At 51.9% G+C, this 25,769-nt stretch overlaps 13 protein-coding genes across 13 annotated transcripts; 7 read left to right on the forward strand and 6 right to left on the reverse strand.

Annotated features, from left to right (window-relative positions):
- Window positions 1-190: 190 nt before the first annotated feature.
- On the forward strand, window positions 191-2,064 carry CC1G_04992 (hypothetical protein; the record flags this gene model as incomplete). The annotated part of the gene is made up of 2 exons (XM_001835947.1): window positions 191-228; window positions 300-2,064. The coding sequence occupies 2 exons, from the start codon at window positions 191-193 to the stop codon at window positions 2,062-2,064; spliced, it is 1,803 nt and encodes a 600-aa protein (XP_001835999.1).
- Window positions 2,065-2,343: 279 nt separating this feature from the next.
- On the reverse strand, window positions 2,344-4,053 carry CC1G_04993 (glutathione synthase; the record flags this gene model as incomplete). Its single annotated transcript, XM_001835948.2, has 3 exons — window positions 2,344-3,172; window positions 3,224-3,588; window positions 3,646-4,053. The coding sequence occupies 3 exons, from the start codon at window positions 4,051-4,053 to the stop codon at window positions 2,344-2,346; spliced, it is 1,602 nt and encodes a 533-aa protein (XP_001836000.2).
- Window positions 4,054-4,725: 672 nt separating this feature from the next.
- CC1G_04994 (hypothetical protein) lies at window positions 4,726-6,510 on the forward strand (the record flags this gene model as incomplete). Its single annotated transcript, XM_001835949.2, has 1 exon — window positions 4,726-6,510. The coding sequence occupies one exon, from the start codon at window positions 4,726-4,728 to the stop codon at window positions 6,508-6,510; it is 1,785 nt and encodes a 594-aa protein (XP_001836001.2).
- A 537-nt stretch (window positions 6,511-7,047) lies between these two features.
- CC1G_04995 (hypothetical protein) lies at window positions 7,048-8,276 on the reverse strand (the record flags this gene model as incomplete). The annotated part of the gene is made up of 2 exons (XM_001835950.2): window positions 7,048-8,148; window positions 8,202-8,276. 2 exons carry the CDS (start codon window positions 8,274-8,276, stop codon window positions 7,048-7,050), a joined length of 1,176 nt encoding a protein of 391 aa, XP_001836002.2.
- Window positions 8,277-9,014: 738 nt separating this feature from the next.
- On the reverse strand, window positions 9,015-10,710 carry CC1G_04996 (hypothetical protein; the record flags this gene model as incomplete). Its single annotated transcript, XM_001835951.1, has 2 exons — window positions 9,015-10,400; window positions 10,456-10,710. The coding sequence occupies 2 exons, from the start codon at window positions 10,708-10,710 to the stop codon at window positions 9,015-9,017; spliced, it is 1,641 nt and encodes a 546-aa protein (XP_001836003.1).
- Window positions 10,711-10,725: 15 nt separating this feature from the next.
- Window positions 10,726-13,054, reverse strand: CC1G_04997 (glucoamylase; the record flags this gene model as incomplete). The annotated part of the gene is made up of 9 exons (XM_001835952.2): window positions 10,726-11,024; window positions 11,088-11,183; window positions 11,245-11,707; window positions 11,760-12,035; window positions 12,076-12,244; window positions 12,300-12,455; window positions 12,510-12,677; window positions 12,729-12,826; window positions 12,884-13,054. 9 exons carry the CDS (start codon window positions 13,052-13,054, stop codon window positions 10,876-10,878), a joined length of 1,746 nt encoding a protein of 581 aa, XP_001836004.2. The 3' UTR covers window positions 10,726-10,875.
- A 735-nt stretch (window positions 13,055-13,789) lies between these two features.
- Window positions 13,790-15,689, forward strand: CC1G_04998 (hypothetical protein; the record flags this gene model as incomplete). Its single annotated transcript, XM_001835953.1, has 4 exons — window positions 13,790-13,947; window positions 14,114-14,213; window positions 14,273-15,265; window positions 15,321-15,689. The coding sequence occupies 4 exons, from the start codon at window positions 13,790-13,792 to the stop codon at window positions 15,687-15,689; spliced, it is 1,620 nt and encodes a 539-aa protein (XP_001836005.1).
- A 211-nt stretch (window positions 15,690-15,900) lies between these two features.
- Window positions 15,901-17,102, forward strand: CC1G_15042 (hypothetical protein). The gene is made up of 7 exons (XM_001835954.2): window positions 15,901-16,065; window positions 16,122-16,151; window positions 16,217-16,405; window positions 16,462-16,491; window positions 16,543-16,626; window positions 16,683-16,799; window positions 16,853-17,102. Exons 1-7 carry the CDS (start codon window positions 15,925-15,927, stop codon window positions 16,895-16,897), a joined length of 636 nt encoding a protein of 211 aa, XP_001836006.1. The 5' UTR covers window positions 15,901-15,924; the 3' UTR covers window positions 16,898-17,102.
- Window positions 17,103-17,435: 333 nt separating this feature from the next.
- On the reverse strand, window positions 17,436-18,250 carry CC1G_15043 (hypothetical protein; the record flags this gene model as incomplete). Its single annotated transcript, XM_001835955.2, has 6 exons — window positions 17,436-17,469; window positions 17,522-17,659; window positions 17,720-17,755; window positions 17,813-17,979; window positions 18,046-18,068; window positions 18,136-18,250. The coding sequence occupies 6 exons, from the start codon at window positions 18,248-18,250 to the stop codon at window positions 17,436-17,438; spliced, it is 513 nt and encodes a 170-aa protein (XP_001836007.2).
- Window positions 18,251-18,996: 746 nt separating this feature from the next.
- On the forward strand, window positions 18,997-20,652 carry CC1G_15044 (transcription initiation factor TFIID complex 60 kDa subunit; the record flags this gene model as incomplete). Its single annotated transcript, XM_001835956.2, has 5 exons — window positions 18,997-19,065; window positions 19,117-19,209; window positions 19,253-20,023; window positions 20,072-20,422; window positions 20,479-20,652. 5 exons carry the CDS (start codon window positions 18,997-18,999, stop codon window positions 20,650-20,652), a joined length of 1,458 nt encoding a protein of 485 aa, XP_001836008.2.
- Window positions 20,653-20,931: 279 nt separating this feature from the next.
- On the reverse strand, window positions 20,932-21,449 carry CC1G_05002 (hypothetical protein; the record flags this gene model as incomplete). Its single annotated transcript, XM_001835957.2, has 3 exons — window positions 20,932-20,982; window positions 21,047-21,186; window positions 21,239-21,449. 3 exons carry the CDS (start codon window positions 21,447-21,449, stop codon window positions 20,932-20,934), a joined length of 402 nt encoding a protein of 133 aa, XP_001836009.2.
- Window positions 21,450-23,034: 1,585 nt separating this feature from the next.
- On the forward strand, window positions 23,035-23,487 carry CC1G_05003 (galectin-1; the record flags this gene model as incomplete). Its single annotated transcript, XM_001835958.2, has 1 exon — window positions 23,035-23,487. One exon carries the CDS (start codon window positions 23,035-23,037, stop codon window positions 23,485-23,487), a length of 453 nt encoding a protein of 150 aa, XP_001836010.2.
- A 1,299-nt stretch (window positions 23,488-24,786) lies between these two features.
- CC1G_05005 (galectin-2) lies at window positions 24,787-25,513 on the forward strand. Its single transcript, XM_001835960.2, has 2 exons — window positions 24,787-25,307; window positions 25,365-25,513. Exon 1 carries the CDS (start codon window positions 24,855-24,857, stop codon window positions 25,305-25,307), a length of 453 nt encoding a protein of 150 aa, XP_001836012.2. The 5' UTR covers window positions 24,787-24,854; the 3' UTR covers window positions 25,365-25,513.
- The last annotated feature ends 256 nt before the right edge of the window (window positions 25,514-25,769 follow it).

Consider the following 25,769-nt stretch of genomic DNA (forward strand, 5'->3'; position numbering starts at 1 on the left):
CTACTTGTACCATCGGATTATTGACTTTTATTCTGTATCAGGGCCGATAAAGGAAGGCAGGTTGTCGGATCAACACCAGATTGTCGGGATGTCATATGTGGTGATGTTGTTCACGAACCCAATCTAAGGTTAGAGCTCTCTTGACCACTCTCACCCACCGCCGGGACGTTACTACCTCCCGTCAACCGACATGATCCTGATACAACAGTCCCAAATTTGCGATCCAAAGTATGTCTGCTAAAAGTTTATTGCAGTTCTCGTAACTATTCAACGTCTGACATGTCTCCGAGTACTTTTAGGATCCGGATGGTTGGTTCGACGACATTCGATGTCGATGAGCCATCGACAGCCGCCATTGCCCTTCCAAGTTTACCCAGACTACCTGCCATTACCCCTCCGAGTCTATTGGACTCCTTGCCACTCGAGATTTTGCATGAAATCTTTGTCCTGTGTCTTCCTGAAGACTTTAGGAAGGAGGCGAGTGGGAACAACGGTCCACCAGCACCTCTCAAGCTTTGCCACGTTTCGCAGACGTGGAGGCGGGCAGCGATAAGTGAACCACGGCTATGGAGAAACCTCAGGCTACCCACAAAGCGACTAGAAGCGTCCACATCCCTCGATTCGTTCACCAGCACCATTGCCAAACTCACAGCCCAAGCTGTTTTCTGGTTCGAGAATGCGGGAGACGCGGGCATTCGGCTGGTTTTGGACATTCCCCGCCCAGCATTCGAGACTGCGGATGCGGGTTCCGTGGTCACGATGTTGGACGGCGGGCGGAACGTGACCAACCTTCCGACGGAACTCGATCTCTTGGTCGCTTGGAGGAAATTCGTAGCGGTGGTCCTAGTGCAGCGCGCATCGCGTATCAGGAGCCTCGAGTTGCGACCATTTACGAAAGCAGCGTCGGCTTGCATCGCGCCTTTCATTTCACCAGACCTATCCCAAGACTTCAAACGGCTCGACTCGGTGTTCATCATTGGATCGCAGTTGCCTGTCTCGTCGTGCGCAGGGTGCCACGCCAAAGGCCTCTTCGGTAATGCGCCCAGTCTGAAGAAAGTCGCCTTGGTCTTTTCGTCCATTGCCTCGAGCCTCCCACCCAGTATCCTCCCCGATACCTTCTTACCCTGGAAGCAGTTAACGCATCTCATGATCAAAATGCCCTGCTCAGGGTCATTTTGGAAGAGGGTCCTTCTGCAATGTGGGCAATTAGAAACCTGCGTCATGCATCTCGAACATTCACTCATTGCCGAAGATCGCGATCCAACTCTCACGGATGCAGGTATCGTTCTTCCCAAACTCCACAGGTTGGACGTCACGTTCCACGACGAATTCAGCTCCATCTATTTCCACCCCTTTCGCTTTCCGGCTCTGACAAACATCAGCATCGCTTGCGACATCGGGAACGGGTTCCCGACCTTTATTTGGCTCAAACAGTCCAAGCCTCACCTCTACGCCCAGTTCAAACAACTCACATCCTTGACATTGTCCTATCAAAACATAACGTGGTCCGATCTTTTGGAGTTGCTGAAGGAAACGGACGACCTGGAAGAGCTGTTTGTGGACAGTTATCTATTAGACCACAAGGCATTCCTCCAGGCGCTCACCGTCTACCCCGACCAAACCGCCAAACCTATCATCCCGAAACTCAAAAACTTCAGCCTATTCCTGGAATACTACGCTGAAACTCCGCCTACGACTTTCGAGGAGCAGGATTTGTTGGTGATGATGGCATCGCGGTCGCCTGTCGCATCGGAGGTTGCAAGGCATATCTGCATCATGAACTCGATAGAGTTGCCCGAGTTGTATTCGGCCAGGGATCCTGGGGTGCGGGTTTTCGCTCCGGATCGGTTGGTGTCGACGTCTCTGGGCTGCGTGGAGTTGTGGGTGGATAGCGAAGACGGGACCAAAGTCGAGTTGCTGGAGAAGTTCCAGCAGTTGACGGAGGCACTTGCGGAGTCTGACAAGTCGGACGAGTACCCGCCCTTCTCGTTCCTGGTAGACTTTGTCAGCCCATCCGAGTGGTTGGTCCAAAGCAACGAGCCTATCTGGTATAGCTATTATTGATTTATCTGGATCCTGTTTCTGACAAGCACTATGTACGAGTAGCATCCCTTTTCCGTTTGGTTTTCATTCGTGATCATGATATTGATCCTCTTTTCGTTTGACCAGAAGTTGTACAGTAGCATCATCGCTCCTCATTTGCATTCGCATTCGCATTGGCATCTCTCCAGCTTTGTTATCTTATGCCTATCACGCTTTAACTTACGACGCAACTTGTAGCCTGTACCGTCATGTAATCATTATGTTATCCGAGCAATACCCAATGCATACGTTTTCCTTCAGTCAGACCAGAACTAAGGAATCCAGTACGCTAAACCCGGTAGCAACACCACCCTCGTTGCTGTCCTTGCCCTTGGTCCGGACGAGCCATCCAACTTCCTTCTCCTCAATCTTCTCCTTCTCGCCATCCTTTCCGAACAGTGCCCACCCAAAGATTCCAAGCTCACTAACGACCTCTGCCTCTACAGCGTTGTGCGCAGACAAGGTATCGCTCGAATAGCCGACACTCCCAGCTCGGAGTAGCCACCCTCTAACACCCTGTGGGACCTCTATGAGCCTCATTGCGATCCATGCCTCCCGTTCTTCAGGAGGAAGTTTATCGAGGAACGCGGGTATATCGTCCTTGTAGACATTATTTCCCCCTCCTTCACGTTGTGGTTTTAACACCAGCGACGCGAATTCCTTCCTCGCCTTGGTCGTACCAAGGGGTTCCGATTTTCCTTGACCTCCCGTCTCCGTCGAGCCTACTGCATCCTGTGAGTCCTCGTCGAGCCCCCACATATCCATAAAGCTTCCTCGAAGCTCGGCAATCTGCTCGGCTGAAAACTCGGGGAGGAACTTCTCGACGACGCCTGGTCTGGTAAGCACCTCTTGAACTTTCTTTCCTCCCGCGAGTTGGAGAGCGATCGTAGGGCAATTGATTGCTTTGGAGCTTTCGAGGATGAGGCGGACGGTGTAGTGAGCTGGCGTTGGGTATTCGTGGGGCATGTACCCGGAGCGGTAGTAGACGACGGAGATTTCGGTGGTGGATGAGACGGTGAGTGTTTCGTTCTCGACCTTTGCGGAGGTGATCAAGTCGTCGAAGGTTTGTCGGAGAACGTGTATCGAGTGTCTATTATCGTCATCAGCAACCAGGGGTGATGTGGGAAGGAAAAGTACCCACTTTTCTAGTAGCTCGAATTCAAGCCATTTCTGGTCGAAGACGTTCCGTTCTCCTGGCTGGATGACGAAGAGAATCTTGGATCGTGGATTTCCGCCCTGGGATACATAGGCCTTATGGGCAGTTGCGAGGCCTTCGGCTAGCCCGGAAATGCTCTCGTTTGGAGGAAAGTTGTCTCTCTGCAGGTAGGGTGAAGAATCGAAATAAGACGTGGCCGCGAGCTGGTACCGGTGCAACTCGGCTACTCGCTGAGCGAGGCAACCGAACGATATCGAGATCGTATTGAATTCGACCTGTTTTAATGATGGCTTCTGGTCTCCTGGGATATGTAAGAGGTAGTCAGAGCGGAAAAGGCCTAAATGAAGCGGCTACAGATTGAACTGGTTGAGAATATTGCGCTAGTTGGTGAATAGAAACGGACTGACCTGGGGTAGCTTCCCCTCATCTCGAAGTCTCTTCCAGCCTCGCCATAGCTCTCCGATAAAGTCGTCTACCCTTCCAACGCCCTGCTCAGCACCCATTACCTCGTCTAGGAAGGGAATATTCATTGCGATCCGAGAGTAGAGGACATTGTAGATCGTTTGTAGTCGTTTAGCACTCTCGAAGAGGTCCCTCGGGAAAGGCGAAGGTACTAGCGACAGCGGTGCATGAATCGCTGCCTGAGGTGGCGGAGAGTCCAGTGGGTACCCCGGTGGAAGATACAAAAGCCCATGAGCTAGCGAGTACGCTGAGGCCGTGCTGACCAGTTCGTTGAGCTGTTCTGGCGATAATTTAGGTGGCCAGCTCGCGAAATCGAAAGCTCTGCCGTCGTTTAGGCTGGACTTGGAAGCCATCGTCTAGATAAGTTATGTGGGTTAAGGAGAAATAAGAGGGACATGGTGAGGGTATTATCTATACAAGTGATTTGATTACAAAGTAGGATCGTCCAGGCTTGCAAGCAATGGCGACATCGTCCTTCGGAGCTTCAACTGTGTATTGTGCTTCACTGATCCGGGAACGTAAAGGCCTTAAAGCTGACAGAGGTTGCAATTGAACGGTACTAACCAGTGCCACTGCGCATCTAAACAAGCAAGGCCGAAACAGTGAGCTGCTCGAGTTACGGAGCCGGGCGCGAGAGATTGAGGGTAACTGCTCCCTTAGATAGCACTCCGATTGTTGTTTTTCCGTGGCATTCCCTTTTCAAGCTTGAAGTTCACCTTTGGAAGAACAGCTTCAATATTTTAGTGGCTTAACCAGGGTTCGAACGTGCGATCCGGCAGAGACTCCGGCTCACTTGCTTGCGCTTGCTTGGAGTCAAGGCCGTAACCAAAGTCTGCCAAATCCAAAGGCATGAACTTTGCACGCGCTCGACTGTACACGGATTCGCTTCGACTCTGCCAGCCATCGATTCCAGTCTTCCAACCGCTGTTAACACAAAATACCTGCAGCGAGACCCATAGAATGTAAGTCAAGTCCTTTACCTACGCCTTCAATGCCGCTTGAAATCAATATCGAGCAGCTAGGCCATGACCATTAATCTGCTTGGCTCCCTGGCGGACGTACAATCATGCCAGTCCGTTGGACAGGTTGACGCCAAAATAGATGACCTGGAACGGCATATTATCGCTGTCCAAGCTCTGCTTGTGGAATTCAAGAAGAAGCACAACGAACTCCTCCCCATTTCACGACTCCCACCCGAGATCCTCTGCAAAGCATTTCTCGAAGTCAAAGATGACTACATTCGAGTCGCAGAGGAAAAATTCTCAAAACCCTGGTTTCGACTACCTATTGCTTCCTGGTGTCGACTTACTCATGTGTGCCACCATTGGAGACTAGTAGGGATTGAGCACTCCCCTCTGTGGGCGAGTATCAGAGGCAATGTCCCTGACCATGTGTTGACCTTTCATTCGCGATCGAAGGAAACACTCCTCGACCTCGAGTGGATGGAACCCGATCGACAAGGTCTCGACCCTCATCTCGGCGCCATCCGCAGACCGTTATCACAGACGAGCCGAATCCAATCCCTGAACCTTGGATTCCTTCGTCTGGACACCATGCTCGCATTGGTGTCCTCACTATCATCGTCAGCACCTGTTCTCCGTAATCTCTCCCTTTCCAGATCCGAATACTATAGGATGTCACAAGAGATGCCGACAAGAAACTGGCTCCTACCCCAACTATTCGACGCTGGTGCCCCTCATCTTCAGAAGCTTTCGCTAACGGCATGCGCAATCCCCTGGACGTCAGCCTTGTTCAACCATTTGACGGAGCTTGAGCTTCAAGACATTCCAATCCGACCGGATTTCCCCACGACCCTTTTTGACCTGTTCAGACGCTCTCCAAGATTGATTAAAGCCGTCATCCGGCCAAGCGCTCCGGAAGACAGAGATGTGGAGGAGTATGTTCCACCAACCGTGAACACTCCGATCGCTCTCCCCCAACTCGAGTATCTGGAGCTTGCAGGTCATGTGCAAATGTGCTGCGATACTCTAGCCTATCTCTCAGTCCCCGAGAATGCCTGTGTCCGGGCCGTCTTTCATTACATAGGGGACGCGTGGGTCACCACCCTTCCACAGTTCCTCCCATCCCGATTTGAAGGAATCCGCTCCCTTCGCATAAACCCGCAAGGCACAGAACATATAGCGGTCACCCCTTGCAGGGGCTTGATCGACTTTGCGCCGCCGTTTGACCACCATCGAGAGGACGAATTCACCTTCGACGATTTCAGAATGTGTGAAGAAGCAGCGATTTTCGACACCTTTTCATTTGGCAAAGTCGAAGCCGTCCATTACAAGGACGATGCTCATGGCTACGCGGGCGGGTTTAATACACGGGTCCTGCTCTCACTACCGTCTGTGAAAAGCGTTACTCTGTCCGGTGCGAGTCAGATCGCGACCTCATTTCTGCAGATTTTTCGAGGCCACTTGACTCGGAAGATCCACGGAGGGGCAGGAGATGAACCCGTCATCACTCTTGATTTACTGCCATCCTTACAGCACCTCTCATTCGACTCCGTTATCCTCCTTAGAAGGGGCTGTAAATATTGGTGCAGTAGACATGACCCAGTCCGAATCACTCTCCTGAGCGACGTGCTCCGGATGAGACGCGAACTCGGTGCACCCATCAAGTCACTTCGATTCTATAGGGGCCGCAACATATCACAAGATTTGCTTGACGATCTTCGAGCGGAAGACCCACTTGGACCCGAAGGACTTCAAGTTCTATGGGATGGAATAGAAGAAGAATTGCTATGTTATAGCCCGGACTGTGATTGCGGCCTTAACAAGGGCCAGACTTCTTCAGATGAGTAGATACCCCTAGTAGTGCTGTTGGTAGTAGTTATGTCATTCTGGCCCCTGTTCTGTCGCCTCCCAGTATTTAAATCGGACAATGCCCTTCTAATCCTGTAATGCCAACGACATTGAGATGCGAACTCCGACCCAGTTCAGATCGGTCATCCGAAATTCCGAGGGAGAAAAGTACCAGTTCACTTTACCGTTCCGAATCGTTAGCAACTCAAGGTGCGCTATGGGAGGAATCGGCTAATTGAATGGCGTTGATTCAAAGAAAAAGATTACGCTGAAGATTCAGTTGGTCGAGGAGTCCTCGCTCTCTCTTGAGCACGGACTTGTCCAAAGACGGGCAACAAAGAGGAAACCTGTTGCCAATCCCGATCCCAGGCCTTTGGATGAGCTCGCGCTGAACCCCTAGTACTGTACTCGTGGCAATCGACCGCTCGGATGGTCTTCAGATTGGGAACAGACCCGACATGAAAGCGGCGGTTTTGGTGGGATTTTCAATTCGAGAACACCGAACGTTCAGGTATGATAACTCGGCGTGGCTGTCGATCAGTTGCGGATCGAGGTGTGAGCGGGGGCATCTAGAGCTGGGAGCGCGAGAGTCTTTAATTTGGGGAAGGACCGTGCGATGGGCACTAAATCTCGAATGTCTAGTCGTGGGGAAATGTGCACAGCAGGCTCTGGCCCCAAATCCAGGGAACGGATGCCGCGAATTGCCCGGCCGAGGCTGAGGAGAGGGGGAAGTGGGGTGGCCCGGGGCATCCATATCCTGAGGGCATGGACGTTGCAGAAAGGTTGTAAAGCGTCCAGATGATAGGGGTCGTCCGATAAGCCAACTGCTGGATCCATCCCTTGGGTCCAGACGCCGATGCTCAACCTCTCCAGGGTTTTCGAATTGATAACCTGAGAGAGGCGCTTGAGAATCAAGGGAAGGTCGCGGTCGTCACGGGAATTGGATTGGATGTAAAATTCGAGATCGCTGAGCGGGGAGTGGAAAAGGTGGCCAAGGAGGCGAAGCAGAGGCTCTGTTCCGCTGTCTTGTCCTAGCACAAAAACCTTCAGGCGAGTCAGGCTCCGGAAGCCTCCCGACGGTCCACTAGCAGACACATCTTGAAGGAGTCCCATTTCCAATTCTAAAGTTCGTAAGCGCGGAAGGTGGGAGAGGGTAACCAAATGTCCGAGCGAATGGATGGTCTCGACGTAGATTTCCTGCAGTTGGTCCCAGTGTCCTAAGGCCCTGTCCAACACTACGGACGAGAAAGGACCAGAGCTCATCGCTGGGCCTAATTTTAATTCCGTGACGTTTTTGCATTGGCGAGGCAAGGCTGTTAATATGGACACATTTTCTGGAGAATCCAACGGGATGTCGAAGCGCAGCTGGCGCAGAGAGGGCCCGGCAAGGATGCGTAAGTACGAAATATCCTGTGTTTTATCTGCGGACTTAACCCAGTCATCCGCTGCCTTCACCTCGAGGGTTCGCAGATTGGTGAAAACAGGAAAGTCCGGGAAGGTGATGGCGGCTTGGATTGTTGACAGTCTTTTAAGGGACTCGCTGATGCTTTCCCTTATCGTTATCGTCAGCTTTCGAACCCGCTTAGCACGTAACTTCAGCTTGTCCAAATCATGTTCTGTGAGATATCGAGCGAAGACCTGGGAAATGGCTGTGGCGACGTCGAGTCGATTCAAGTGACATGGTGACTTACCCTGAACTTCCTCCTCTTACGTCCTGAAGGACCGTTGTATTCCTTCTCCTCAAAGCGCCACAAGTCTTCTGGCATCGCGTTTAAAAGGGGTTCGATGCAGTCGAGTCGGGACCATAAGAGATCTGTTGCAGCGCGGTTGAAAAGACGACTCGTTCGAGCAACTCTAGCCAGCTTTTGACGAGACTCCAAAGTATCGAAATCGACCAACTCTGCACATACGAGGGCAAGTATTTCGGGTACTTCGAGGCACGGATGCATGGTTTTGTCGCGTCGCTGGTTTCGAGTAAAAGGAGAGAAGCTGTCAGTGGTAACTGAAGTTGTCGGCAGCTGATAGGGTGCCATCACAGCGAAAGTCCCACCCCTGATGCCTTCCTTTACCTTTGTCGGATCGTCGACGAGTGAGGCTGAGCCTCGAGTTGGAATGTGCACAGAGCCCAATTCCAGGGATTGGACCACCGTTTGGACCACCGGATTGGACTTTCAATCCCATCGGCGGGCCTCCACTCTAAGGCCTGCACTGCTCACTTTGTGGATTCGGAAAACGAAGTCAATAACCATTCCTGAACTTTAAGGATCCCATCAACTCCCAGTCAACCCCGCTCTCTCGTGAGTGCGAACCCTCGAGAGGTCGGGCAGCAACCTGGTGACCCGATCCCATGGGTCGCGTACGCCCTCTGCCGCAATCGAATGTACAAGAAACATGATTGATGAACCATGGTTAGGTTGGGGAATCGATGAGTTCTCCTGCTACATTGAATCGCTATTTCCCTACAGGATCCCGCGGGGAGTTTACCAATGTGTCATTGATACGTGCTATGGAGGGGCACTTGAGAAGGCCCTCGAGCGTTCTTGAGCGCGCGCCCTCTTCAGAACCGGTAGCCAATGCATAACTTTTTGCCATGCTTTGTGCCACTCGGGAGCTTGATCAGTCCAATTGAAGGCACGAGGCCGAGACGGCCCACACGACAACTGTGATGCATGCAGGGATTCGAGATTGGGGAAGGCGTCGGAAAGGAAGAGCGCGACTTCGGATGTACAGTCGATGGGCGACATTGACACGGACAACTTCGTCAGTCTCGTCTGCTGTTCTGCATGAGCCTGCGTCGGGCTAGGTTCTGCGGGCTTGGAGGCGTCGACTGGTATCGCGAGTTCTGTCAATCGGGGAAAGGTTTGGCAGATGGCGGCGAGCTCTTGGATGTGGATCTTTGGCTCGAAATAGGCCGGGATAACTGCGCCAAAATATCCTAATTGCAACGTGGTCAGGGAAGGGGCGAATTGTCCAAGTGAGAGGATGGGCAAAAGCGTGGAGACGAATGGAATCTGCAAAATAAGGGTGCGGAGATTGCGGAAGGGTTGAAGGGAATGGAGCTGGTAAGGGTCGTCCACCAAGGGAGGTAGTCCTTCAAACCGACGTCGATTGTCTCTGACTCGAAGAATCTCCAAGGACCGCGGGTTGACGTGACGGGTCAAAGTGTCGAAAAGCTGGGATAGACCATCGGGGCTGATTGTGCTAGTTTCGACCCCAAGGTTACAAAGCGGCGTGTCTCGGAGAAGCGAAAGGAAGCGTATGCAAAGGTCGAATTTCGCTCCCGCCTGTACTGAAAGGTCTCGCAATTTCGGAAAACCGCCGCTTCTGGCGATATCTTCATCCGGGATGCCTTCACAGAAGAGTATTCCGATTTGCAGCCTCTCCAGGTGGCCCAATCGCGACAATGCTTGAAGCTGCTCCCGATAGTGCACAGCAATCTCCACCCGCTGCAGTGCATCCCAGTTAGGGACCATGTCTTCGAAGGACCTGGGAAAGACGACATCCTCGTAAAGGGGTATTTGAACTCGCAGATCCAGTAGCGACGGGAAGCGGCGCACGAAATCAGTGAAAAAAGTAACGCTATGGTTGTCATAGAATGAGAAGTTGAAATGAAGGTGATGCAGACTGGCGGTGGCAAATGGTCCCAAGCGGGAGAGATCTAGTGGAATGTCATCGTACTGCGAGGTAGCAAACTCGTCGATGCGTAATTCCAGTAGCTTGGAGAAAAATGGGTAGTCCGTGTATGTTGCGAGGGCCTGGAGCTTCGAAAGTATCTCCCACCAAGAGTCGTCGAATTTCAACTGGACTGAAAGGTAGCGAACCCGTGATGCACGAGCTTTGAATTTGGCCAAGTCCGTGGCGGTAGCTGGTCGATTGAAGGTCAACTCCCACTGTATCCACCGTAGATTTAGTAGTATCCTCTGTATGTTTCATGGTTGTACTTACCAGGTTACACCATCGCGTTGACCTAGGTAGTACCAACAAATGAGACCGCGGCTCTTCGAACTCATACAAATCGCCTTCCATGGGGTCAAAGAGTGGGCCTATATCGTCAAGACGCTCCCAGAGCGCCTCTGTAGCAGGCCCATGAAAGGCCCGACATGTGCGAGCAAGAGAGGCAAGATCTCCACGAGCGCCTTGGGTAGATAATATGGCACAGATGTGCGTGAATATCTCAGTCACTGAGAGACATTGGTGCATGGTGCTGGTCAGGAAGTCGAGACTGAATATTGATTGAATCGTCGGCTAAATTGCCGCACTGATGCTGAGTTTGAAGCAATCGGCTTTCGCCGCCTTCCCCGGCAAGAAAGATGACGTCACGCGTTTAAATGAGAGAGGACAGAATACAGCCATGGAGTCCCATTTCTACCTCCACGAATCATCAATCGTCTTGGACCCAGACCCAGGGCTCGAGTTCGACCGATTGGGATCCGACTCCCAAATCACGCTCCCATCCCCTAACTTGCGAATGTACTTGTACTCGAATCTCGTGTCAACAGGTATCTCGACGGTGACTATGGTGTATCGTCCGTTAGCTTTTCCAGCAACTTCTTTCCGCTGTCGAAGAGGGTACTTACCCTTCCAGATGGGATAGTCCGATGAAGAAAGTGCCAGGGCGTTGTCTGGGGACCAGTTCTTCAGAGCGTCGATAGAACCGGTCAGGAAGATGTTTTCTGGTTGCGCGAGGTTAATCGACTCTGTTCTCGTACCATGCATATGAGTTAAGACACCTACCTCCCCATGAGGTCTGTGCCTTCACGCTGAACGTGACGCTCGACATCGGGACAGCGTTACTTTCGCATTTCGAAGGAACCTCCAAGCCACTAGCTCCCCAGCTCCGAGGGATGACACCCGACCGAGCAGCGTCAGCAGTTAGGATGGACGCATAGCTCCATGTCAAGTGTTTGGCGCTAAGAGGCTCGCCAGTCTCCCGATGAAACTGCTCGGCCAAACTTCCGTCTTCTGGGGTGTACCTGGCGATGACTTCAATGAATTCATCGGCGAACCATCTGACGGCGTTCTTAAGGATCCTGTACGTCTCTGAAGAGTTTGAGTAGGTTCCTGGTTGAACGGAATCGTCGAACTGCCGGAAGAAGGCCAGAGATATTGATGAGACTTTGAGGTAGCCTTGCATATCCCAAACCATCAGGGCATCGTACAGTTGCTGAGCGGCGGCTGCAGTAGTCAAGTACCACGGCTAAAGGGCGACAGTCAACCAGAGACGAAGCAAATGGAGAGGGGAGACTAACATGACCACCGTAGTAGACGTCTTCAGCATAGCGGCCAGTTGCCACGGCCTGATTGGTGGGAGTGCCATAGTTGATAGGGTAGATCGACCGGAAGGCGTCGACGTAAACCTTGAGGTTGGATAACGCCTTGTCGGAGCATGGCTGGAAGGTGACCGGGTCGCATCCAGCGGCCGGGTCGAAAGTATGAATCGATCCTAAGATAGAGTTGGCATCGATTCCGGTTCGGCCACCTCCCGTATTCGAGGTGATGAAGCCTTCAGAAGGATTCCAATACGACTAACGTGCGGGATGAGAAGGCGGAGGTTTAGAAGATCACTACACATGCCTGGAGGAAACAGAGAATGTTGTCGGCCTGTTTGAAGTAGGATCGCGCTAGGTCGGGCTGTCCGATCCGACTTGCGAAAGCGGCACCTTCCATGAGGGCGCGATGCTGGATGGCAGACGTGAAGAATGAACTTGAAGATACTTCTTCCCAGAGGTCGAAACTGCAGGTTGCTGTTAATGGTCTCCGTCTGAGAGACCCTGAATGAATTGGCGCACCCTGTCGTGTTCCAATACTTTGCAGTATAGTCGAGGTCCAGCTTAATGACAGGCCATACGAATTCCAGAACTACGAATGGCTTCCCGGTGTCAAGTAGGTGATTTGCGTAGCGTATAATCGCGATAGCGCGAAGAGGAGGGCCGTCCCTCTGAGGCCTGTCAAGCTTCGTGTGAGTCTCGTCAGAGCGATGTGAGATTCAAAATGCCCACCTTCCCCAGCTACCAGTGAATGGCGTCAAATCGATGTTAAATTTCGGTTCCCCCAATCCTCCGGTCGTGACGTTTCCACTGGGGTTGTCTAGTTGCTGAAGGTACGCTTGGGCTGGAATGAAGTCCTCAACTATCGATTGGAGGGAGTCGTCCTCGTCCCGAAGATATCTGACATGGATGTTAGAATGAGTCAAGGACTACTGAATTGTGGGGGCATACCTGTCGATGACGTTCTTCATAACCAACGAAGCGTCCCTCGTCCATGTGTAGAGATAGTCCGGATCTTCAGTGCTGGGGCTTGCGATTACGACTCCCGGCTACATGCAAGAGGTCAAATCCTGGAAAGAAAAGTTCGAGTGCAAGTCGATACCCACCAAAGCGCCTGAAGACCTCGCACCGTCGGGTCCAATATTCGCCAGCAAATTCTCGGTGGCGATTGGAACCTGCCTTTCAAAGTAGGCGTCGGCGATGGCTATGGGGTCGGATCTGGCGTTTGTTACAGTCGAAAAGAGGCCTAGGAACGTCGTGAAGAGTAAGGAGCGCATCGTCGTTGCTGCCTCCTGAGTCAAGGACGATGCCTTGTGGAGAAGGGTCGGAGTGTCAGCCAACCAGGCTTTAAGAGAAACGAACTGTGCTTCCTGTTGGACCAGAGAAGCGGGCAAGTTGATATAGAGAAGAAATAGAGCCCCGGCTACTGCAAGAAAGCAGATACGGCGATCCATGGTAGGGGGATTCCAAGCCAGAAGGCGACGCCGCTGACAGACTTTGGGCTCCAAGTCACCTGTTCCGCGCTGGGTTGGGTCTTAATTCGGTGGTCAAGTGGTCTTCATCACAGTGTGTAGGTAGTCCTTTAGACATACAGAGCTGAGAATCAACTTTAAGCTCGAGAAGAATCTGGGTCGTGTAGGTGGAGGTGTAAGACCCGACGACGGTGCCACGACGGCAGCGCTCGACTCATTCGAAATTTGTTCCCACCCCTATCTGTGAGCGCTTAATTCATTGAGCGCTGGGATTGATGAGGCGAATGTATCCAATAAACTAGGTGCACATTCTCTCCATTCGCAGACTTACATCTCTAATTGCAAACGCAGTGACAGCCCGTCTGAAGGCCGAGTCCGTGCCGTCTCCTCGATTCCCAATTGAAACTCAGCTCAAAATCGAACTTCTTCTTTGGTGCCTCCAACGTCAAAAACTTTCTTGAACAACCAAGCCCGCTGTTCTCACTCGATACAGCCCGCTCCCTATTCCTTTCCAAGTCTTTGGCTCTTTTATCTCTGACCATGGATCCTCTCGTCGAAGGCCAAACTGACACCAAAAGATCAATAAAAATCCCAACTCGAGCTTCTCCCGCTCAGCTGGCGATTTTGAACCCAGCTTTCCAGAAGAACAGCGCGCCTACTGGTACCCAGTTCGAAGAACTCGCGAAGGAAACAGGACTGTATGTATTTTCGTCTTGGATCGTGTGGCCTCGATTCTGGGAACTGGCTTAGTGGCGCGCCGTATAGACGAGCGAACGCGTCCGGAAAAGCGAGAATAACACGCCCAAACAGGATTAGCGATCGCTTTATTTTATGTATCAACCTAACTTTGCCTTTGCCTTGTAGCCCCAAGAAATGGATCGCGTCCTGGTTCACGCGACAGAGGGCGAAGGCCAGGAAGGCGCGTCCCAGCCACAGTGGGTCGGCCACAGGTCCAAGCGATATGGTACGTTAAAGGGGATAGACCCTTCTGATTACCCCTGATATCTATACTCTATCCCATAGTCTGCCGGAACCAGCGAGATTCTGGCCATAAAGAACGAACTAGACGGTGTCACCACTATTGAGACGTCAGTCACTGCCGTGGTTCGCGTCGCAAAACGAAAGGCGACGAAACAAGGCCAATCAGAGAACCCGCCAAAGAGGACTAGAAAGAAGAAGGACCAAAGTGGCGACGCGGTGAAGACTGCAGAGAGAGGTCCTCTCGAAACCATCCAAGTCAAGGCCGAACCTGAACCAGGCCCTGGTGTTGCTTTGCGATATACTCCCGAGGTGCAGAGCGAAATTATCGGCAACCAGCAAGGAACTGTTCCTGGACATCATGGCTATGAACCGGAGAATTACAGCAGACCGTCCATTGACAACCGCGTGCATCCTTCGAATGCGCGCCCCTCTCATCTGGACCAGCCTAGCATCCCTCATCCAGTTCCCAGTGGTGGCTTCTCGGACGGCTCTATGGGAAGGCAATACCTTCAACCAGTCGACGATTTTAGGCTTATTACCTACGTGCCCCCGCCTCCTGTTATGTCAGGATCGTATCAAGGGCGAAATGAACACGGTTCTTCTGTCGGCGGCTCTTCCCAGATGCATGCTAAACCAGGTCATTACAAGTCGGCATCGTCGACCTCCAGGTCCTCCTTTTCTTCGTCGAGAAGTCGTCCAACCTACGATGAGTTCTTTTCGACCCCCAACATCGCAGGAGCTCCTGCGATGCCGAGGCGTCTCTTCGATAATATTCCTTCTGGCACTCCCGCGACCTCTAGCACTAGTCTGTCTTCGTTCGCGAGTCGCAGTACCGATACCGCTCAAGCTCGAAGCAGCTCGTTTGCCGAGAAACGTCAGGTCGGGAACTCGAAGAATGCCGAACGGTATACTGAAGAAACTCCACCGGTAGAGACGGCAGCCAACCATCCGAACTGGCGCCCTACAGGCGACCCTCCTCGAATCCTTCAAAGCAACGGTGCTTATCACATCCCGCACGTCCATCAAGGAGCGCAGGTACGGCCTTCTTCTGCATTTTGGTTCCGTTAATTCAATTAACGATTTGGTTGAGGGCCCCTATCCCTATGTGGCCGACTATCATCCGCCCTCCATTCCTCCTGCTGGCGCTCAGACAAACTCCTACAAGCAGACTTCGAGCGAGAACGTGTCGACGACAATGCCCACCCTGACCTCACCCTTTCCTACTCACCTCAACCCCAACCTGGCGCCTCTCAAGCATGTCACAGACATTGTCGAACCTTTTGTCGACGAGGCCGGAGGGTATTCTAGTTTGATGGACCTCGGAAGCGATCAGCGGAAGGTCGTCATGGAACGCCTTTTGGACGAGGAAATGGGAAGAAAAGATCCGTTTAAAGCAGCCATGGGATTGGTGTTGGCATCGAAACTTGGACTTGAATGGGAGGCACCAGGAGCAGCATGAGCAGACAAAGAGCAATAAATTACGTCGTAAATCCTGTAAAATATTGTATGAAGTCATCACCGGTAACGCCGGTAACTCCGAAAAGAAGACGTCATAATTCGTGAACATCTGAATTTACCGATCTGACCCGTCAGTCCCACGTATAACGTCGAGTGCGCTCCAACCCGTTCGCCTTTTGATTTGGCTCAACCACCTTCGACGGTCTCCACATCACCTTTTGTCGCTGCATTTGACAATGTCCGCTCGATTTGCTCGCACTCTTTTCCAGGCTGGCGCTCGTCGCGCACAGACCACCGCCCCAAGGCGCGCCCTGGGCAGGCGAAACATGGCCAGCGAAGCGCATACCCCCGCCACCAAGTCTGATACGCCCTGGATCGTGAGTCTATAGATACACCCCACGTCGACCAAAGCTAACACCGAACCCTGCTCTAGATTGGCTCTGCGCTCATTTTCGGTCCTATCGTGCGTCGTAGTTCACCATGGAACGTCATAGAACACCGGCGCTGACACGAAGTGTTCAATTGCAGATTGCTTACCTCGTCTCCCCTTCAGCACGCAAGAACACCCATGCTGTTCACAATGACAAGAAGGAGTACCCTGGCTTGAAGAAGAAGTCGGAGACTGCTGGGAGTGGGGAGCAGCACCTTAAACCTGTGATGATGACGGACGACGAGGGCAAGGAGGAGAACGTTGCTGGCAGTCTCGCTTTGGCAGAGGTAAGTATAGCCGCGCTTCCAATACATGTTGGACGAATGGCTTATGATCCCAATAGAAATCCGACGTTCCTAAAGCTTCTGATTCTGTAAGTCGCTGACCATCTCTCTTGTCTCGAGACATTTTGTTGACGTGGTAGTCGTCTGAGCAGCCTGCAGGCTTCGAAGCCGCCAAGGCCGAAGCTGCGGGAGACGAGTCTGCTCCTGTCCAACCCGACGCTGCTGTATGTTTCCCAAAAGCTTCGCATTTTGTTCTCATCTGATGCGCTTCTTTTTACAGCAGGAGATCGGTAGCACCTCTCCCAAGAGCCACCACGACAGCAAGGGCACCTTCCAAGACGCTGCTGATTCTGAGCCCAGCCCCACCCCCATGGGCAAGGCCAGAGAGGCTGCTTTGGTACGTTGAATAAAATTATGCACAGAGTAAACACGACTAATATCCCTCGGTAGGAGCACATCACCCCCAAAGAGCACGCCGAGCAGACGTCCAACTAAAATGTCCTACCGGATGAAGACTGAAACGTACATAAATTGTGGTGCTTTTAACGCACTGCAGTTGTCCAAGGCGAACTTGTTGATGAACTCTTGTAGATAGAGGATTTTGGACTCTGTAAGAATTCGTGATGTGGCCCTTGTACGTACATAGTTCAGTTCGGTGTGGGAGGGTCGCTTTCCCGGTATCAAAAGCAATTTCAGTATCGATTAACGCTGTAAGGTGGTCTCTTTGCGGAAACCAATTATAAGAAGTCCACACAAACATGGAAAAGGGTAGGCAGGTAGGTAGGGTACCTAGTATTTGCCTCACGTCGTGGGTCATATGTTCTCTGTCTGCTCCTCGAGCCATTTCCACAACCGCTCTCCGAGCTCTTGGTCGAGAGCCAAAGGGTTTGCGCTACCATATCTTGCCCATGGTTTCAAAAACTGTAAATACAAAGTATCCATTAGTCCATTGACATGCAAGGAAATGAAGGAGGTCGACATGCCTTTCCATTCATGTTCAGCCCTTCATCTGACGTCCCAGCCCAGAGCTGAGTCAAAGCCCCATACTCGGCCGGATAGAACATCCACTGTGGTGCATGTTCAGACAACAGTTTTGCTTATCGTAGTAGTAGGACTCACCCCAAGAATCTTTTCCGCCATTGGACTGTTCTTCCAGATGCGGTAACTGAGAAAGGCAACGAACCGAGGACGTTGGTTCCAAACTGCATATCGTAACCTTGCACCGTTGTCATTTCGATGGGTGTGGCACCGACACCGCTGGAAAACGCTGTTTAACCTTGCCTTTCACAGCGTAATATAAGGGGAACTTTGACGCACGCGTTATTGAACAAGATGTGCAATTCCGTTTCCTTTCTGCCAAATCAAAGCAAGCTGTTAATCGTACGAATTCTGCTAGACGAAGCAACATACCTTTGGAACTCCTCCGCAGCCTGCTTTACCGACTTCAAATCACCCAGGTCCAGTTTCAAAAAGAGCGCCTCTTTCCCCGTCAGCTCTTTCAAGACGCGAATGGTTTCTTCGGCCTTGGTTTCGCTACGCGCGGCCACATAGACTTTGGCATTATGAGCAAGCAGGGCCTAGTGAACATGATAAGGTCATCTCTGGATGGGATGCAGCGCGGACGAGACGGTAATGACTATTACCTTCGCAGTTTCCTGCCCTATGCCTGTCGCAGGGTAGGTGTAGGGTCAGCGATATGCACGCATGCCCAACGTATAAGTTATCTTCCTCACCGGCAGTTGCACCTGTCACGATAACGACCTTGCCTGTAAGGTCTGGGATGTCGTCAACACCCCATGTAGGCTTGGGAGGGAAAGCCTCCGTAATTGATTGCCAAGCGCCGGGCATTCTTTGTTATCGAGGGGGATGGAAGAGGGGAGAGCAATGTCGAGCCGAAGTCCGCCATGCAATGTTGTGCGTTTATATAGGTTTCACGACTGCCGTAACCAATTCAATTCCAGATACCACCGGCAGAAGTAAATGATTGCGAGGTGTAAGTAACCGACAGCGGTGTTACACTGTTACTGCGCTTGGGGACCGACAGGGATATGTGCTGCGTCCGTACCCTCGTGCACAATGACACCCGCAGCACCGTTGCCGCAAGCGACGGCGCGATGTCCGTCGAGAGTGACCATTGACTATGCTTCAGACGCTGCCCATTCGATGCCGGGGTTCTGCTGCTGCTTTGCCGCATCCGCAGTCCCTAAACCTGGAAACATTAGCAAGTCATGTACATGGCCTCGGTAACCGGTGTTTCAGCCGCTGGTGACCCGGTCTAGGAGGTGATCGCCTTGCTTCGAATGACGGCGTCAAGGGAAAGCCAAATTTTCCTGGCTGGCTGTATAGAACCGAAACGAAGTTAACGTTGCTTCTCTCCCTCTTCGGTGGGTCGGAAATCTTTGAGAAACAATACATTCAGTAGCTGCAGAAATTCACAAGGAGTTCATAGAGAAAATATTCAGGATTCGTGAATAGCGAAGGTAGATCATGGCGGTCGAAGGTCAAGTTGTCGATTTGTTTGTCCCGCGCGTCCGAACCAATTTGGTGGCCGTTGAACGCGACGCCAAACAACCGCCCTTCCCATCGTTCCTACGATGAGCAAGCCTAAACCTCGACCAGCACATGGCCCAGCTACAGGTGTATACAAGTCAGATGCCATTAAGGTGTGTCTGTAGAAGAATCTGATGTATATCCAATCTTTGACACACCAATAGGACATTGCAGAGTCCTTAAACATAACGATCTCGGACAGCGTTGCATCCTCGCTTGCTAGCGATGTCGAATACCGGATACACCAAGTCATAGAGGTGAATACAACCCAGTTAATGTCGAGAAAACTCTCAAACAAAGCCCAAGGAAGCAGCTCGTTTCATGCGACATGGCCGACGAACCACAATGACCACCTCGGACATCGACAACGCCCTGCGCGTGCTCAACATCGAACCTCTCTACGGCCACACGCCCTACAACACCGCAACCTTCCGCCGTGCCCTCCCCTACCCGCAAACCCAAAACGCAGGCCCAGTCTACTTTGTAGAAGACGAGGAAATCGACTTTGATCGCGTGCTGAGGGAGGAGAAGATTACTCTGCCAAAGGGTGTTACTTGGACTGCGCATTGGTTGGCGGTGGAGGGCGTGCAGCCGCTTATACCCGAGAACCCACCTGCTATTCCTCGCGAGGTTGCGCCAGAGGCGGGTGCTGCGGCTCCTGACGGCGTTGGGCTGCCCACTCTCGCAGCGAAGAAGGAACCGCAGATCAATGGAGGGGGGTTGTTGGGCAACACGCCCGCTGCGGCGAACAGCAAGCTTACCCAACAGCAACAGCAACAACTCGTCAAGCAGGTGCTTTCGAGAGAGCTACAGTTGTATTATGCTCGCCTTACAACGGCTTTGCTTCCCCCTACATCCGATTTCGCCAAACGGACTGCAGCGTTGGCGAGTTTGCGAAGCGATGCTGGTTTGCAGGCTTTGTTGCCGTATCTTGTCCGGTGGGTGGCCGAGGGAGTGGTCGGTGCACTCAAAGATGGGACACAGACGGAGAACGATGGAAAGGTGCTCGAAGTCCTCATGGATGTCGTCAGTGCCATTCTCGAGAACAAGACACTCTTTGTCGAGCCATACGTGCGTCTTCCTTTCGGCCTCATGAACGTTTCTAACAATCTCGTATAGCTTCACCAACTCCTCCCGCCAATCCTTTCAACACTACTTCACTCGTCCTTACCCCACTCACATTCGACACAACTGCGAACATCAGCCGCTCAAACGCTATCCAGACTCCTCACGCAGCACTCGACGACTTACCCTTCACTATCGCCTCGTATCATGAAGACCCTTTTGCTGGCTTTGATATCACCAGGGAAGAGCAAGGGAACCCGGGAGGGTGCAGTCAGAGGTTTGGTTGCAGTTGGCAAAGAAGCTGTTCGCAAGGGCCTCGTGGAGAGTGGGGGTGCCAGGGTTGTGGCGACCGAATGCCAGCAATCCGGTGGGCGAGAAAGTGCGAGCCTCATTGCCTCAGTTATGGTTCGTCTTTCCATCTTCCATTTCCTCGAAGGAAGGCACTAAATACGATCTCGCAGGATGCTTTGCGAGTGCTCCAACCGCCGAGTGAGATGACGGACTCGCTTGATCGGACGAACGAACGCGACGCCGCTGTTTTGAAGAAACTTGGTGAACAATTGGGCGATTTCTTCGCCTCCAAGGTGGCGACTGACGCCGCATGGGCAAGGGAGATTGTTGGAACATCGTCATGACATAATGTGTATTCACGTTTGGTTTGTATTTCTAGTGCTCTGCTGTTTCTCTAGATTGATTATTGTACATCTACTTGGTAGCTGGTTGATCGAGGCTTGTTGCTCAGCGCTGCCTAAGTCGGACGCTTCGATGCATACCTGCTTTGTCGCTGTGCTTCTAGACAATGAGCTCACTCGACAGCCTCACGCATCCTATACTCTTAAAGTAGCGTGTATTATCGTCAAAGCTGCATTCTGGTGCGTTGTTGTTGCGTCTATTATTGTAGGTCAAGCAGTATACTAGTCTTGGTGTGGAGAAAGTGGTGTCGAAATGGCGGCGTCATGACCATACTATATGTATCATCCATCCACCATAGCGTTCATATAGCACGTAAAGGCCTAATAGGCCACACACGACTCTGAAGATCATGAGAACAGGATACTCGGTTGTCCATTCGTTGAAAGTTGCGGTGACTGCCTCGACCGAAGCGAAAACCTTCTCCTTGGACTCCATACACCCTTCTTTCAGCGCCTCGTAACGGTCTTCTATCCGACCTAGGTGCCAGTCAGACGATTCGCAACGAGTTGAATTGGATCCGAGGCTTACCGCGAGGGAATAGGCCGTGAGTGAAGAAACCGAGGTAGAAGGCAATGAGCACTCCTATTTCTTGGAGCAATACGAAGGGAATCAAGACGATGATAGGCCCGAAGAATATTGAGAGTGATAGGAGGGAGACGATATGCGGATGTTCATGAACTGTGTTTCGGTTGGTATTAGTCTTGGAGCGCGAACCAAGGGTCGGACATACGGAAGCCATAGACGCCCAACAACCCACGCATAGCCCAAGCGCTCGGATCGCAGGCAACGTTGCTCAGAAAGCAGACTGTACGGCCGGTTCACATCCCTTGTTTCTCCTAAAGGATAGAAACTCTACCCACAGATTGAATAACTGCCTGCTCGAAGACCGGCCCATACGTGTCCAGCAAAGTTCTCTGCAGGAAAGTCAGTTAATGGAACATGTCCGAACGAGGATAATCTTGCCTAGTGCGAAGAGAACGGCATCGACCCATTCATAGCCCTCTACACTCTCCACAGCTCGGTTTACGGCCATACTGTTAACAATAACATTTCCAGTGGCTGCCTCGGGGAGATACATCTTCTCATAACAGGCCCACGTCGTCCCTCAACGCGCCACGAAACCAAACCACGTAAAACGCGAAACGGGCCTCGGAATACGATTTGAGTGGTGTCCGGCTGGCACTTGCAAGCCAGAGACGAAGAAAATTGCCAGTCAAAGGACTGAGATACGGTCTTGTCAGACACCCGGATAATCGGTTTCGGGGGTGGGGCCAATCGAGGTCGAGAGTCAAGTCGCAGGCGTGGGTGAGGCGTGGTGATCGGCTACGTTGCGCATCGTCTACACGTTTCAGCTTTAGCTACCGTTCTTCCTTCTTGCTCGATAAGGTTGCGGTTTGTCTGTTGTTCATCGTGGTTGTTTTGCAGAGGAAGACGGGTTGGGTATTCAAGAGTAAGACTTGTGTTTTCATAACCCATGCGGGCCGCAGCCAAGAAAGGGATTTGCCGAGAGGCTTGTTGGTCAAGCAGTGCCAAACCTTGGACGTATTTTGCTCTCGACCACCATTATCTTTGGCGCTGAAGGCTTTGCTTACTGTTACTGGATGCGAAGGGGCCTAAGGCTGGATCACTGGAAACTTCTGTGGCTGTCTCTCCTTGTACTGTGGCACTGTGAAGACTCTCGCCAGCCCCGCGTTCGGGTGTCAGTCGGGCGTCAGTGTGTCTCCGCTCCAGGTCGACGCCTAGCTAGAATTGTGCCACGACTGTAACTCTGGATCTCATCAGTGGAAGAACGAACAATATCCCGGAAGCTTCAGTCTGGAAGGATTGGAAATTGGGAGATCTATTCTTAGGAAAATGAACCGGCGTTTGCAAACTTCTTCAAACCTATGAATGGTTCTCTTGAGGGCCTGATGGTCTATTCTTAGAGTGTGTGATTGGGATACTGGAAACCTCGAGCCTCGTATTCGCCTCGCGATGGACTTTGAACGGCATTGTGGCGATTTGGGACCCAATAGTCATCCCGTTGATGCTATGATTCGGCTCTTCCGACTTCATCTCCGTCATTGGGGATGCCGATCTATCAAGCTAACTCTGGTCATATCTGGCCCAAGCAATATTCAGCGATCTCCGGTGGTCAGGTGGCTCAGGGATGCAATGAAATTGCGAATTTTCTGTGTTTTCTGGTGTATAAAAGGCTCCCGGAGATTCGGGGTCGTGAACTCTCCAGAACCAATTCCTCAGTTCTACAAACCCAAGCCAAGTAAGTACTCGGCCTCCCTCTCACTTTCCTGTATCGCTAACCACCCTACCGGTAGTTCAACATCATGCTCTACCACCTCTTCGTCAACAACCAAATCAAGCTCCAGGACGACTTCAAGGCGGAAGCCGTCGCCACCATCCGCTCCAGCGTTTTCAACTCCAAAGGCGGAACCACCGTATTCAACTTCCTCAGCGCGGGGGAGAACATTCTCCTCCACATCAGCATCCGCCCCGGTGAGAACGCCATCGTCTTCAACAGCAGGACCAAGGGTGGCGCTTGGGGCCCCGAGGAACGTGTCCCGTATGCGGGCAAGTTCAAGGGCCCCAACCCCAGCATCACTGTCTTGGACCATGGCGACAGGTTCCAAATCCTCTTCGACAACGCGACTGCGATCTACTATACCAAGAGGATTAAGGAGAACGCGGCTGCGATTGCGTACAGTGCGGAGAATTCTTTGTTCTCCTCGCCTGTCACCGTCGATATCCACGGATTGCTCCCCCCTCTTCCCCCCGCTTAGGTTTGTCCGTCTCTTTGAGTCCCTTGAATTCCGGGATGCTGACACCCTTCCCCAAGGATGCTTGCTAGCTGTCGGTACCAGCAACCGTTCCACCGTGATAATGAAAGCGTTCGAGACTCCAATGGACTTGATACTCGCTCTTAGTTGCACTACTGAGTAGCTTTTGTTGATTGCCCGGCCAATACATGTATAATGTTGTTCCACACACGACAGTCGAAGGAAGTACATGCCCCTTCTAACATGATTGACGGGCACCAGTTATGGGTGAGACTCGTGCACTTCATGGGGCGGTCCGAGACGAGCGCCTATCTTCTTCAGCGGAGCTTGAATCCATCGTCTCAGTGATCTCGTGCTTAAAGGGTCTTTTTCGAGCTGCTATAGCGAGATTTGTAGTACAAGACTAGAGTAGAGAGTGGGATACACATTGCGCTCTTTCTTTACTTCCGAGAAGCATCCGATGGGGCTGAGGAGCTTGACGCTTGACCTATTGTGCAGGCAACCAAGGAAGGGATTTGCGGAAAGAGAGTCAGCTTGTCGGGGAGGGGGTCCTCGCGCCCGTTATCATCTTCGGCGGTGAAGCGGCCCAAATCTCTGTCCGCCTTACTCGGTACGCGAAGGGGCCCAAGCCTGACGCAATGAGGAAATCCATGGCTGTCCCTCCTTGTACTGTGGCGCTCTGAAGATTCTTGTTATGGCGTTTGGATTCGGGCGTCACAGTCTCCGGACCTCTCTTCTTCAGTCGACACCTTTCCAGGACTGCGTCACGACTATAACACCGGACTCCCTCATCCCTTGGATGAATGCGAACGACGTCTTGGAAGTTTCAAGTGTGGAAGGATTCTCAGGAAAATGAACCGGCGTTTGCAAAAGTGTCGAACCTCTAAATGGCCCTCTTGGAGACCTGTGACCAAGGGTTCTCTATTCTTAGAGCTTATGATTGGCATAGTGGAGGTCTCGAAGTTTCTATTCGCCTCGCAATGGACTTTGAGCGGCATTCTGTGCGATTTGAGCCCAGGATTACCTTATTTGTTCCGGGTATCAGGTCTTCCGACTTCATCTCCGTCATTGGGGATGACGATCTGAGTTTAACTCTAGTGGTCTGACAGTTATGGACAGTGGAGAAGCACCCCCAGGAGTATGCTGTGTCCGGGGAGAAGTGATATCCGGTGGTCAGCTGGCTCTGGGATGCAATGAAATTCCAATTTTCTTGTCGATTTCCTTGCGCTTTTTGACGTATAAAAGGGTGGATTTGAGGTCGTGAACTCTCCAGAACCACTTCCTCAGTTCTACAGCTCAAAGCCAAGTAGGCATTCGACTTTCCTCTCATTATCCTACAGTGCTAACTACTGTATCACCAGTCTAACATCATGCTCTACCACCTTTTCGTCAACAACCAAGTCAAGCTTCAGAACGACTTCAAGCCGGAGTCCGTCGCCGCCATCCGCTCCAGTGCCTTCAATTCCAAAGGCGGAACTACTGTGTTCAACTTCCTCAGCGCGGGGGAGAACATCCTCCTCCACATCAGCATCCGCCCCGGCGAGAACGTCATCGTCTTCAACAGCAGGCTCAAGAACGGCGCCTGGGGCCCGGAGGAACGCATCCCGTACGCTGAAAAGTTCAGGCCCCCCAACCCGAGCATCACTGTCATCGACCACGGCGACAGGTTCCAGATCCGCTTCGACTATGGGACTTCCATTTATTATAACAAGAGGATCAAGGAGAATGCGGCTGCGATTGCGTACAATGCGGAGAACTCTTTGTTCTCCTCGCCTGTCACCGTCGATGTCCATGGATTGCTCCCCCCACTTCCCCCTGCTTAGGTTTGTTGGTCTCTTTTTGGATTCTTGCATTCCAGGTTGTTAACGCCCTTCTCCAAGGATTCTCGCTGGCCGTCAGCCACACCAACATATTGCCACTCATAACGAAAGCTTTTGCGACACCAACGGACTTCATACTGACTCTCGGTTGTACTGAGTAGCTCTGACTTAATTGCTTGGCCAATACATGTATACTGTTCTTCCACAAACGTCAGAGGACCCCGGGCCCGTCTCGAAAATCAACATTCTTGAGTGATATATGCGAACATTCAGTTTGGATGAGCCCTTTACACTGGCGTTGCCTCCCTCAGAGCGGTTCGAGTTAGGCGCCTATTTTCTTAAGCGGAGTTTGAATTCATCGTCCGATAATTTTCGTACTCCCATTTTGTTCGTCTTTGAGCTACTTCAACGAGATACGTTCGAGAATAAAGTAGAGAACGGGTCATTTATAACCCCCCCCCCCCC

This window comes from Coprinopsis cinerea (genome assembly GCF_000182895.1).
Source record: "Coprinopsis cinerea okayama7#130 chromosome 8 map unlocalized cont3.8, whole genome shotgun sequence".
Taxonomy (NCBI): Eukaryota; Fungi; Basidiomycota; class Agaricomycetes; order Agaricales; family Psathyrellaceae; genus Coprinopsis; species Coprinopsis cinerea.